At 44.5% G+C, this 14,366-nt stretch overlaps 1 protein-coding gene across 2 annotated transcripts in view; it reads left to right on the forward strand.

Annotated features, from left to right (window-relative positions):
* The window catches only part of LOC129587928 (uncharacterized), a 29,913-nt gene extending 23,117 nt beyond the window's left edge, over positions 1-6,796 (forward strand). The window contains exons 3-5 of one of the 2 annotated variants that reach the window (XM_055481902.1): positions 4,504-4,720; positions 4,802-5,542; positions 6,142-6,796. In XM_055481902.1, coding sequence (XP_055337877.1) covers positions 4,504-4,720; positions 4,802-5,542; positions 6,142-6,265 — 1,082 coding nt within the window. In that variant the 3' untranslated portion in view covers positions 6,266-6,796. The remainder of the gene's footprint in view (positions 1-4,503; positions 4,721-4,801; positions 5,543-6,141) is intronic. The other variant, XM_055481903.1, reaches the window with a different exon arrangement.
* The last annotated feature ends 7,570 nt before the right edge of the window (positions 6,797-14,366 follow it).

Here is a 14,366-nt window from a genome sequence, read left to right on the forward strand (position 1 = left end):
CAAATGAATACATATTTATTAGATTTAGAGGTTAGTGAATAGAATACCCAGGCTTACACAAGTATTACAGAGCAAAGTAGGTAAATGAAAACCCAAGCTCAAACCAGTGTTACAGAAGGACGTAGGTTATCGAAAAGCTGAAAACCCAAGCTACCAGTATCACAGAACCGCTACATTAGTGAATAAGGTAAACGGGCCGCAGGCCGGGTTTTACATATTTATTAAGTTGATATATAATAGACAAATAGACACTTTCATTATACCGTGAGATATTGAGGCACTCAGATTTCTAGATATTTTTGTACTTAATTTCGAAACTCTGGAGGCTCGAAAATTAGGGGTGACGGCCCCGCGCAGCTGGGCCGAGTCCGCAGCGAGGCCGAGTCGAAATATTTAGAATTTCTGGAAATGTAAAAGCTTTGGAGCCGACTTTGGACAAATTTCTAGTTACTTCGAGGTATCCGAACGGAATTAAATACATTCTAAGGTTTTAAGAACTTGAAAAATATGTGTCTGGCAGTTTGATGTGGTTTGATGTGACTGGCAGTTTTAAGTACGAGTAACTAAATTGTTTAGGTTGCTAAGTTGCCAAACTTGTATTTGCTCAGTCTAGACGTTTCCAGAATTTACTGGAAATTTCTGAGAGCTTTAAACGTTAAGTACTGAAAGTTTGAAACGTTTTTGGAAACGCTCCTTAAACCAAAATTTTTTTCCTAGCTACAGGTAGGAAGTTTTGGAGGATGCTAAATTTTATAAAACTGTCCAAAGTTTCACAAACTCAGTCTCGAATTAGGAGATATTTTCAAAACATGATTACGGAGGGATATATGAATCTATTGAAAACGCTAAGTACTGAAAGTTTGAAACCTTTTTAGAAAAGTTCTGGAAACAAAATTTTTTTTAAACTACAGGTTGAAAGACGCTGGATTTTATGAAAATATCGAAAGTGTCACAAACTGAATCTCGAATTGGGAGATAATTTCTAAAAAATAAGGACGTGAGGGTATATCTATTGATAATTACGTTTATGTTATCAAGAGATTGATATGTCCTTACGTCCTTATTTTTGGAGATTATCTCCTAAATCAAGATTGATTTTTTCAATAAGTTGATAATTTTATAAAACAGAGCATTGCACAAACGTTCCTACCTTCATCTTTAAAAAAATCTGAAGTTTTGGAGAAGGTCCAAAAAAATTTTTGAAAGTTGTAGTGCTTAAGGGTTTTTAGTACTCAAGCTTGTACGTACTCTACTACTTACCTACCACTTAATCGCCGGCGTATCAAAAATTTTTGAAAGTTGTAGTACTTAAAATTAATGTTGTTAGTACTTTAATGTAATACTACGTAAGTTGTAGTACTTAAATGCTGTTGTTGTTGTTGTTGTTGTTGTTAGGATTTTACAGCGTAGTCCTTGAATGGACCATTGCTCCAACAAATATTGGTTGAGGTCATTTCTTCATGGCGGCAGTGTTATTGCAGTCTCCATGATGGTTTCAAGGATGAGAAGTAAACGTCGGTTTTCAGGGTAGAATACTGGACCGGTCAAGGTGGTTTCAAATATTCAGCGTAATAATTGTCAAATATTTAGGGCTGAGAGAAGAGTGGTCAAAACCTAGTACGGTACTTCTCCACATCCCGCTGTTGCGAACGGCAGTTGGTAGATCCAGCAGCGTGATTCTCCGAACAGTTTGTACATTTATAGTTCGAGGAATCTTTGTGGCATTCACGAGTAAAATGCGCTTCACTGCATCTTCCACACACAGGAATAAGTGATTGGCATGCGCTCGCTTTGTGACCATACTTGTTACATTTATAACATCGTAAAACAGCTGAGTCGATGCTAACCGTTTCAGTCCAACCGCAGGTGGCGAATACATATAAACGCTTGGCTGCAAGAACATGCTGTTGCGCGTCAGCATTGAGAAAATGGATCTTAATATGTCCTGTTCCGGTGAACGAAGTGTGCTATTATTGCTTCTCCTGTGGAATATAACGCGAATAGAAGCGATTTGACCACGGGTAGACGGGTTTCTGAATTCTATCTCCTCCTTTAAATGTTCAGAACTTTCCACGTCAACGTTTTTAACGATAATGGGAAAGGTAGTCTTCGGAACAGATAGCTTTTTAATGGGTAAAACTTCACTGGAAGCCAACAGTTCTTGTGCCTTATCCCTTTCTTGTGCAGAATCAAAGGTCAGCAAGATTTCACGCGAAACTTTCCGTTGATATACCTCCTTTACAAGAGGCGTGTCCGTTGTTGATTTACCTCGAAAAAAAACCATCCAAATTGGTCATAACTTCTTTTGGCTTAATGATTTCTGGTAGGCTGTTGGGATCATGTCGTAAACTTGCAATCGGGTTGAACCTTTGCTGCTGATAGACTCCTGGTGGATCCGTTCGCGTGGTGCTGGGATGGCACTCCGGTGGTTGGCGCGCAGCTTGCGCATATGTTCGTGAAGAGTTGATTTTACCATCCAGGAGACTGGAGACTATGCGTTTATTTACCGCATTAAATTTTTCCCGTAATTGTTGATAACGAGAATCCTGTTCCACCAATTTAAGTTGTAATCGCTGTACGTGATCTTCTGACGCATCAAGGCTAGCGTACGCTTCTTTCAAATGTTTTCTGAGGCTTGCTACACTTTTAACTTTTAAATGCTGTTAGCTTCTAAAGAGTTCGCAACTTAGCAACCTAAACAATTGTTATTTAAAATTGCCAATTACATCAAACATAATTTTATTTTTTCTAATTCTTGAAACCTTTAATACGTTCTTAAATCCGTTCGATTATCTCGAAATAACTATAAATTCTTTAAAGTCGGCTTTAAAGCTTTTGCATTTCAAGAATTTCTAAGTATTTCGACTCGGCCCCGCTGCGCGGGGCCGTTACCTCTAAATATTTTAGCCTCTACAGTTACTAAATTTTAAAAATATCTAGAAATCTGAGTGCTTCAATATCTCACGGTCTAAAATGTCTAATTCATACGAGTAATAAATATCTAAGAGCCGGCCCGCGGCCCGTTTACTGTATTCATTACCGTAGCGGCTCTGTGGTACTGGTGGTAGCTTGGGCATTCACTAACCTGCGTTACTTTGTAATACTGGTGGCAGCTTCGGTATTCATTAACCTCTAAATCTGATAAATATAATGTATTTAGTTTATTTTATTAGAAACTGAACAACTGGCTGAATGGCTGAAAATCTTACAATTAGTACATGTAGCTAAAGATGCAGTCTGCGAGGTCACTTTAAGCACCTATTAATTGTTTCCCACAAGTTCCATTAATTCTGCGCTGAAATATCGGCTGAATGGTGTTTTATGGGCATGGTGTAAGTGGTCCCACGCCATCCATTTTATCACCGTTTAAATACAATCTGTCGTACCAAGAAAATCAAGTTTTGAGTTGGCTGGATCAGCAGTACAAAGTTACATTAAAAACATGAAAAAGACAAACAAGAAGAAAAATTACGGAGATTTTATAACAATTTTTATAAGTTGATCGATTTTAACCGGAAAGCTTGAAAGCTGTCCGCATTTCCACATGTTTGATATATTTTCGTTGCTGGCCTCGGTTGGGGTTTTATATTTGAAATATTTTATGGCTGTACGAAGTATATTTTGTAATATCTTTCATTTTTCCTTGCCTTGAACACAACTGGTCGCGCGCTAGCGCGACCGATACTTGTATAATATTTAATTATAGACAGAAAAGCGTGACTGTGCTGAATGTTAGTAAAATATTACTACAGTAGTACAGGAAGACCCTGAGCAAGCTGTGCGGAATAAATTAACGATGGTTTACTAAATGCAAAACTAAAAACGCAAGACCGACTACAAATACGGTAAAGTATGTACCTTGTATACTGTACATTATGCGCTTGTATCTTATGAGCAGAGCTGAAATTAAAACAACAGTCTTTGCTATAATCTGATTGCACTGCCAGAAGGAGTACTTCCCCGATTGTTTGACTTTGTTCTACGCTTTGCCTGCACTTCACTGCCCAATACTCAGATCGATTTGCACAGCTTTACGATATTTTTGTGAATAATTTCGGGTCCCGTTTACTGCAGAGTCAACTTTCAACACATATGACAACTCGAAATGTCCTTCCCGGTTATGTGCCGGCTTTTTGCCATTTTGGTTTTTGCCATTTTGGTTTTTGCCATTTTGTTGCTGCTGCGAAAAGTGGTGGTCCTGAAATGTGCATGATGAAGCGTTACGTTATGAAATGTCGGGTTAAGTGAACTGTCGTGTAACAGCTAACAGGTCAGCACGACCACGACAGGAGGAGGCTTATTCGGGGAATGGTGTTATTTTTCAAACAATATTTTTCAGAGGGGGTCGTTATACTGTAAGTCGAACAACTGCGCTTTATGTTCTACTGAGACTGGATGCAGTAGCTATCGGTATCTGTAACTGCACAACCGGGAGACCGAATTTGCACCGCTGGGGTGCGAATTCGATAATTACGGTAGTTACTGTAACGCTATCATCTACAGACATCCTTTACCCACCCGCGGACATTCTTGGCACCCCCATCACGCATTCGTTGACCTTTGTGCTTGAAATTGGGCTTACACTATGTATTCAAATGCTTTCTTCAGATGGGGAACCCGTTTCATCTTGCACCGTCGCTCGCCTGGGTCAGCTGCCGCCGTCCCTCCTCAGCGAGATATTCCCCTATTTGGACTTGCATTCACAAATGCGGGCGAAACGGTAAGAAAACATGGCGCCGAATTGCTAAGTGGCCCGTGGATGTGATGTGCCTGTTTTCTAACGACAGGTCTACTTTGACAGGGTGTGTACATTGTGGCAGCTGCTGCTGAACAGTCCCCGTCTGACGAAACACATCAGTATCTCCTTCGAAACCTGTGCTAAAATTCAATCCGATAACAACAACTGCTTTCGCTTGGCAGCGCTACTGAGCCGCACACTCAGCTCAACAACCGAAAGCCTCACCGTGTTGGGAGCTCTCCGCCCACAAAACAGATTAGTTTTAAATAACGTGCTGGAAGCCATCAAGATTACGCTACCGCTAATTGTTTACACAGACCACATCATCACATATCCCGGACCGATACCCAATTTAACACAGACGGAATTGTGGCATCCTGCAGGTGGAATTACGCGATTCTATGGATGCCAATGCAAGTTATTCCTGCTCCATAACTTGCAAATGGATCATCTTTTCGCATGGCCAATGTACGCGGTTTTTAAATTTAAACCAATGTACAATAATGCAGGCAGCGGTCATCCCTTGCCAGCGCATGAGCAAGCATTTATGGCGGATCTGACGAAACCACCCCACGAACAGCCCATCGACCAAGTGCGCATCACCATTCCGCGGCTGATGTTGCGCGGCGGTGGCGACTTGGACCACCGGCTGCTCATGGCTGGCCACTTCATGTTCGCCTTGAACGACAATTTCCCACCATCCACGGAGGACATGTTAGCCCGGGTGACGGCTGTATATGCTCGCTGGGTGCGCACACTCATCTATCCAGATGATTGGGAGGCGGTTCGCAATTATCTCATAATGTAAGTGCGTTACGGTGGTTTGTAGCACATGAACAAAGCAACCGCTGTATTCGTTGCTCGTTCAAGGCGTTGCTTGCCTCTCCTGTCGGCCAGTTTCGGGTTTTCGTACACTTTCAAAAACGCTTTTTTAAACCTGTAATTCAGCAACGATCTTCGACTGATGCCACTGCAAAATGGTATTAAAAAACGAGCTGCTTGTTCGAAACCTAAATCTCCCACACATACTGGTTTTTCTCCCACACATACTGGAAACGGAACCATTAGTTGCAGGGCAACCTGCTTTTTCTCTAATTGCGTAAAGGGGCGACCATTCCACTGCAGTATTTGTGCTCTCAGTGCCGGTTGGGTTTTCAGTGTTGACCCGTTTTTTTAACGGCCGGAACTGACGGAAACGGGTTACGTTACAAGCTTAAAACGAGAGGGGCTACGATGTTGAGTCTATAACAGACGGGCCGGGTTTAAACGGGATACGGATTCCGTTTCAGGCTGAATTACGGAAACGGGCCGGTAGCCGCATTTTTAAAACGGGCCAACACTGGATTTTATCCGGATATCGCATGCTTTGGGCTTAAGGTGTATAGCTGTATTACTGTGCGCAGGTTCAGCCCTTTCGAACCCGACGGCCGTCCACAAAGATGGGCCAAGGTCGATCTGCGCTTGGTGGATGTCAGAACATTAAGCAGGATGGCCATCTATGGAATTGACGCGGTATTTCGAGTGTGATACTACACAACGCTCGCCTTTGACGGACCACGTCAATGCATGACATACTGCACTGCTGGAGAAATCAAGATCACTTATTCGAGTGGGAGTTTGGCTACAGGGCCGACCATCAGTACTTTTGTACTTACAAAATTAATATAACGCTGATTATAGTACTGTCAGTGCATCTTTTTACAATTGCTTTTTAAGTTGTTGCATCTGCTAGTTTGTTGTGAGCGACACTGAGCGTCCGACTTATGTTCTGCATTATCTGTAGTTGTGCTTCCATATGAAGTGTGTGTGCCAATTCATTACTTTTGAGGAATTGTATTTTTATTTGTTTCTTTACCAACAACAAATTACTATTTTGTGGTGTATGACGTACGACCGGAAGTACGTACGGATATCTCGTGATTATTGCTGTTATTGTTGTGACCTTATCTACGTAGCAACCGGACATGTGAAGCTTCGGTTACTACGTTAGTGTATTCAGTTGACTCTTTGCACTATTACAAAAACGGTAATACTTCTAATAAAGTATTAGACCGTAGACATCACATATTTCGTCATTTTATCATCACAGAGGACGGCCCTAAGTACGGCCGCACGTGGTGATCTCAGCAAAGCGAGGGCAATTCTGTGACGTATTCGAAAAAATGGCGATGGAGCGGAATCGAACCGTTGGCTACCGAGTGTGATCCACGTAGCACAGTCACTGGGCCATCGCCGCTGTTGGCAAAGATCAGCTTGCACTTGAGCCAACTAGGTAGGCGGCGATATGGGCGGCTGTCGTGTGCGCAGAGTCTTCTACTCTGACACCCCTCTTGCAGGCTTCGCTACGAGTGGTGCAAAGGTCATCAACAGCACAAGCAACAGGGAATACGTGTAGCGCGTGATGACGTTGTGATCACGCGGGGTAGAGGAGATACGGGAGTCGCCATGAAAGTTGGCCCGCAGTTGGGCGTCGTACGGCGCCCATTCACGGAGGCCCGTCGAAGGTGGTGGACTCCGGGCCTCCGTGAATGGGCACTGTACCGTGTCGTGGCTTTGCAGTAACTCTGGCGCTGTAATACCTTCGACCACTGTCTAGTTAATATTCAGTGGCATCTCGCTCTTTTGTTGAGGACAACTAGCCGCAGGACATTTTATTGCAACCAATTCGCCGCAAGGTCATCTCGCCTCGCGACAGATCGTCGCGGGACATTTGGTCAGGATACCATGCCGCGAGACATTTCGTCCAACCACTGCCCTACTCAAGGGGCTTCACTGTATTGTATACAGTGAAGATACTGTATTGTATGAAATTGTATTGTATTGTATGAATTGTATGAAATCTGTATTCTGTATTGTATGAAATACAGAAACAATACAGCCCCTAGAGAATGGCGTTGGTCCAACCATAAAAAGCATAAGAACACATAAGAATGCATATGAAAAACATACGAAAACTTAAGAAAACGTAAGAAAACATAGGAAACATAAGGAAACATGGGAAAACATTAGGAAACATGTGAACAGAAGAAAACATAAGAAGACATAAGAAGAAATACGAAAAGCATAAGAAACTGTAGAAAAAATGACGAAAATCCGCGCCGCGTCTTGCGGCAACATGCCGCAAAGGTAAAATGTCCCAATGCAGTATGTCCCAAGCCGAAGTGTCCCAGCGTCCGCACGCGCCGCGGCGAACTGTCTTCGCTGACAAGTCGCGCATCGCATTTGAGTGCGGCGAAATGTCCCACTCTCTGTTGTCCGGGTGCGCCCTGCCCAGTAACCACAAGCGTTCAGATGGCTACAGCACAGTACAGTGCTTATGCGGGTCTGGCCCGGATAACCACTGTGCCGTAGCCTGTAGCCGTCTGAAAATGTGCTATAACAGTATATTTCGACAGTGTCAATAATTTTATGTGTTTTGGCATTTGATCCTTCTTACATGCCGCTGTTCATTTCACGGATTGCTCTGCCTGATTTCTATCAGTATCGACTTATCCCAATCTACTGTAATTTGACTGGGTTAATTGAAGACTTGAGAGCTGCTGCACCGTAAGCCGTCAGTACGTAGATAACAATGTTAACAACGCATGGAACCATCGTAGATCTTTTTTTACATGGAACGACTAAAATTTTCTCATTTTTCTTCACTGCACTGTATCGCAAAAAGGTTCCTGAATTTTAAAAAAAAAACTGTACAGTCGCTCAATTTATTAGTTTTGCTCATTGGGATGTTCCAGAAAATTCACCCTTTTGATCTCATCAAGGTTTTGAGAACTTTGTCGGTGTTGGGCTATCTGCATACTGTACCGTAGGTATTTCGAAAACCGGAATTTTCTAGTATAATAACGGAATAAAAAAGCGTGTACTTGCCGTTTAATACAAATTACGCCTGGTAAGAGGAGGTTAAATTATTTAATGGTCAATGGTCATTAATGGGTTAATGGTGGTTTTCAAAGACCATATTATCACAAATCCCGGCTGGATGGCCTGTGTAGAAGACGCGTACTTGCAGCATCCGGCAGCTGAAAAACTGAACTTCTATAGACGCAACTGCCAGTTAATTTTGCTCCAGAACTGGACAGTCGACCATCTGTTCGGTAAACTAATGTGCAGTATGTTTTCCGATACGCTTTAAACAATCGTTGTATCAAGCATCCCCTGCCAGCACACGAGCAGGCCTTCATGGAGGATATCACGGAGGAACCGCATGAACTTCCCATCGACCACTTGCGCATCACCGTTTCGCGACTGCTGCTGCGCTGCGACGACAGCGAAATGCAAATGACCAGTCGTATCATGCGCATCCTCAACGACAACTTCCCACCGGTCACGGTGGAAATTCTTGAAAAGGTGACCGCTGTGCATGCCCGTTGGGTACACACCCTCAGCTATCCGGAGGATTGGCAACCCATTCGCAATTATTTCTTGCTGTGAGTTTATGTTTGTACGTAAATTATATATAGTCCATCCAGAGGAAGTAGCCCCGTGATTCGTTACGCAGTCACGGAAGAAGCCTGTGCGGCACTATAGCCGTACTAACCGATGAGTAATTTTAATTTTTTTGGCAACCTCTTCCTAAAAAAAATCTGATGCATATTGTTACCCGTTTTACAATATTCTGCATGCATGATTTATGAATTCATGTAACCCACTCTTTAGAGCCGCTTACTGATTAGTAAGTTCGTGCAATGGTTTAATAACACGACCACGCTACAAAGGTTACGCCACTGCATTTACGGAACCGCTTCGTGCTGTGGATGTATTACTGTATTATCGTCCGCAGGTTTAGCCCGTTCGAGCCCGACAGCCAGCCAAAAACATGGGCCAAAGTCGATCTACGGCTGGTGGACGTCCGGACATTAAGCCGCAGGCGCATGGCCATCTACGGAATCGACGCGGTATTTCGAGTGTGAGCACTCTCCACCGCGTAATCAATCTCGCCTGCGATGGAATAGGCTTTCTACTGCATATAATGTAGCTATACTGTACAGATAGCTGCTGTGCAACAGTCGAAGCCCACTTGAAGGTTTAAGGGCGGATAGTTTATTTTATGGTTTAACCTGCAATAATTTTATGGTTTACATAACCTGCACGTAGCAGTACTTATAAGTACTGTTTCTGTTATATTTGCTCGCTTGTTCTCTTCTTTGTTGCTGCTCGCGGTTGTTCGATGACTGTCGTTTGTCACTGTTTGCTCGCTCAGGTTTAAAGTATCAAAACTACCAAGGCCTGAGGGCTGTAATTTTAAAATGTCTTCTTGGAAAAGGCGTCGCTACATACACTGTATTGAAGACAGACCTAGACAGTTAACTTAAGCTATTTATGTGAAGAGAGCGAAGTGTACAGTTATCCTGACGCACAATGTTCGTATATTCTCGGGACCTATAAAAACGCACCGCTGTTCACATTATATCCCTGGTCCCGGCGTGTTATCCATATTATAACGAGTACGCAGAAATCTAACGCATTACGCTCATCCCGGACACCCGGCGCCAGTACCCATCGGTCCCGCCCTTCGACGCCCGTCAGCATGTACCTCGCGACTCCCGCATTCCTCACTGACCAGCAACTCACGGTCCTCGCCCGCGTCCACGCCCAGCCCGCTCCCGTCCACCCCGCGCGCATACATTCTCGCACCATTACATAGAAACATCAGTGGGCGTGCCAGATTGTGTATTGCAGTCCCGAGCTCGTGGCGGGTGGCGTTGGAGATCACGTCGATTACGCTGATGAACAGGGAGGATGGCGTTCTTAAGGAGTGGTGGGGATTCCTTGTCTATGAAGAGCGAACGGGGGATAATGTCATGTGCGCCGGTGGATACGAGCTCTGCGATCAGGCCATGTGCCGATAGAGCGTCAGCAGTACCGGCAAAGGATCGGAGGGATTTCCGGCCGCCGTCGTGTTACAGTCTGTATCTGGCCAAAAAAGCACTGCCGCATTTGCGGCATACAAAGTAGTGGTACTGCACTTTTCGGACAACGACATACGCCGCTATGAAATGCGGTTGAAGTGCACAGTGTCAGTCATCGCAAATGCACCCAAACCGGCGGCATTCGGATTTCAACGTACTATACCGAAGATATCGTTCGGCAATTCGGCAATCGACCGCTGTAAGATTTTCTGAACTGCTTGTTATTAAAAAAGACGTGCTGATTAAACCTCGGTAAACAGTCACCTCAAGTCAACGTGAGTAGGTAAGGAATGTCGCCAATGCCCATGACGTGGATTTTCCACCGACCGTTTAAATTTTAAGCTACAGTACTGCAGCAAAAATTTTCAAAAGAAATGGTTTTAGGTTCAGTGTGTTATTGTTAACCAACGGTGTGCATTTCCATTTAGGCGAAAAAAGTTTTAATACCTCGGACACTTTTTTCCGAGTAGCCACGCCCCTAAACTGGCAGCACGGAGGGGAGATTGGCAATTATTCAGCTCAGTGAGAAAGTAGTGGACGGAATAAAATAAACTAAACGAATCTTGTGGGTTCGAGTCGTTCAGTGGACAGCTGACCTGATAGAGCTACGTTGCAGCCCTAAGCTATTCATTAGTCAGCCAGGCTCAATTGTGTATTTGTTTGTCTCGGTTCTTCTTCAACATCAACTTATTTATTCATTTAAGCAACTATAAAAACAGTAGCATATTCATTTCAATATTTAACCGATTGCACCTGTGGAATTTTATTCCGCGCTAATATGCCTGGATGACTTTCGGTGCCTGCGCTGTAAGTACGATACAAAAACCTTCGCAATGCATTGAAATATGAGACGTTCTCGATAGCATCTGGGTAGAATTTACAGTATAAAGAGACCTTTTACAATATAAAGAAACTATGTAATTTTACAGTATAAATCTTCCTAAATAAACTGTCGGAAAATTCCAAGTGTTCTAGAGTCCCTTCCGCTTAATTTGCTTTGCAAGACAATGGGTCTTTAAATAACATGAGACTTTTGGAAAATTCTGCTCGTTGCTCAGCATAAGCGGGATTAAAGCTGTTCAAAAACAGCTCACATCATACAGTTTGGCATTCTAGACAACCCATCATGGATTGTGCGTCGTTAGTAGTGTCGCAGTTTCAGGCACTTCTGGCCGATGCCAGCCAGATGAGTTACCAGAACACGGTGGCGGTCCACAATGAAGACAGCAGCTGGTGGCTGGGATACATTCAGGATATGGACGGCGAGCTGGCCTTCATCCACTTCGACGCCAAAAAGTTCACTGACCGCTGGGTGCACATGGTACGCGTCTGGGCCCTACCCTTCTTCTGGGACGACCGGTCCCAACGGGATGCGCACAATATGCCCGTCTATGCGGCACTGCGGGACGAAGACGACGGACCGTTCCGCTTCCGACTGGTGACGAAGCTGAGCCGGTTCGGGGATGTGAAAAGATGTGCGAAGTGTTCTACATTAAAACCGGTAATGCGGCTTACGACGCTCGCTGCGAACTGGTGCAAAACTGTCAAATTATCAAACAGCTGCCGCCCGCTGCTTCGCCGTTGCTTCATCAAACCGGCACTGGTCTGCTGTGCGCCAAGTACGTGCTCCCATTTCCCCGCGCCCAGATGGTTCTCAGTGACACTTCCGATAAATTCCGCATCATCATGCATTTTCGCAAGGCATTTCAAAATCCGCCATTTCTTCGTGTGACGTACTGCTGCGACTTTCACGCCTCCGGTGAATTTTCAATCGGCAAACAGTTTCGTAACGCAGCGAAAAATAACACGGCATATGGCATCTTGTCGGACAGTTGCCGCTTTCACCTGCGAACTGAACGGGACAGATGTATGTTTGTCGTCATGTTCTTCGCAATGGATGCGGAGATGTCACAGCATGTGCCTGAAACGTTGACCGAGGTGCTGGAGACGCATCTGGCCAATGGGCAGCGTTTCCCACCGATTCGTTCACGAAATCTACCAATGACTGACCATGCTATGTATAATAATGGTAAGGAGCTGTTTTTTCACAGCTTCAAGCGAGCCATTACATCGCCACATCTGTGGTACCTCACCTTCACCGGTGCCTTGCAGCTGTTTAACCTCGAATACGGTGTACTTTACTGATTACAAGATTACGCTTAACGCGAAGCGTTTTCCATTTTTTTCGCTATACTTTAACACTGCATTTGGCGTTTTGTACTTTGATTACCCACCTCAACTTGTAAAAACTGTACGAGCAGGGACAAGCTTTATGGAATAGGTTGTTCTCAGAGCTTGGGTAACAGTGTTAAATCCCTTCAGATGCGGAATCCGCTTCAGGATGCTCGGTTGTTAATTTATGCCACCTGCAGCCGTTTCTTCTGAGCCAGACATTCTCGCATATGGACTTACACTCACAAATGCGGGCCAAAGGGTAAGCAAATTTTTGTACAGCTTTGACAGCTGGGTTTCTAACCTTGCCAGTTATTGTTCTGTTACGATCCACATCGCTAAACTTTGCAATGTCGAAGAGGATCCATTTGCTTTCTTATTATATCTGACCGTAGACGAATCAACTGGTCAGAGTTGCGCCAGCTGTCTAATGTATTTTTTGTGCTGACAGGGTTTGCGCGTTGTGGCAGCTGCTGTTAAGCAGCTCCGGCCAGACCACACACATCAGCATCTCGTTGGAAAGCTGCGCCGGAATTCACTGCGATAACAATAACTGCTTCCGCGCGGCATCGCTACTGAGCCGCACCATCAACTCAGCCACCACAAGTCTCACGTTGTTGGGCGATTTCCTTCCGTACAAGTTACTCTTTCTACACGACGTGTTGCGCGCCATGAAAATCAAACTGCCCTTGATTGTCTTCAAAGACCATCTTACCACGGATCTGGGAGGAATGGTCTGTAACCGCCAGTCGTATTTGAAGCACCCTGCAACCAATGTTACGACCTTCAACAGGCGCAGTTGCGGCACTCTCCTCCTGCGTAACTGGACAGTGGACCATCTGTTCGGTGAAAGAATATGCTGCGCATTTAAATTCCCTTTCTACGATGACAGCCCCATACATCCCTTGCCAGCGCATGAACAGGTATTCATGAGGAATGTCACTTTGGAATCGTATGAGTTGCCCATCGACACACTGCGCATCACCATTCCGCGACTGCTGCTGCGCTGCGACTGCAGCGAAATGCACATGGCTAGTAGCGTCATGCGCGCCTTAAACGACAACTTCCCGCCGGTCCCGGAGGACATGCTAACGAAGGTCACAGCGGTGTACGCCCGCTGGGTGCGCACCCTAAGCTATCCCGATGATTGGCAGGCCGTTCGCAGTTATCTCTTGCTGTGAGTGTGTATTTGTGGATACGGGCGACTTCGTACACGTTAAATTTTTCGAGGCATGTGTTTTTACTTATTTCCATATTCCACAGTATCCCTATCCGTATAATTACTTTACGTAACCGTCATATATCCTGCTGAATACGTCATTGGGGGTTATCAGGAACTGCACGATCCCAATGTATCGCAACGTATCCTTGCTGTCTTCGTTGGGTCTCGTTTAAGTATTCAGATAACGTTCTCAGTTTTCCTGGTGGAGTATATTCGCGATGCATAAAGGAGATACGGCGGGATACGATAGTGGTTAAAAAAAGTGGAAAGTTTGGAGGGGTAGATGAAGGATACGAAGATTAATAGAGGATACTGTGGGATACTG

The sequence above is a fragment of the Paramacrobiotus metropolitanus genome, unplaced genomic scaffold (genome assembly GCF_019649055.1).
Source record: "Paramacrobiotus metropolitanus isolate TYO unplaced genomic scaffold, Prichtersi_v1.0 Parri_scaffold0000027, whole genome shotgun sequence".
Taxonomy (NCBI): Eukaryota; Metazoa; Tardigrada; class Eutardigrada; order Parachela; family Macrobiotidae; genus Paramacrobiotus; species Paramacrobiotus metropolitanus.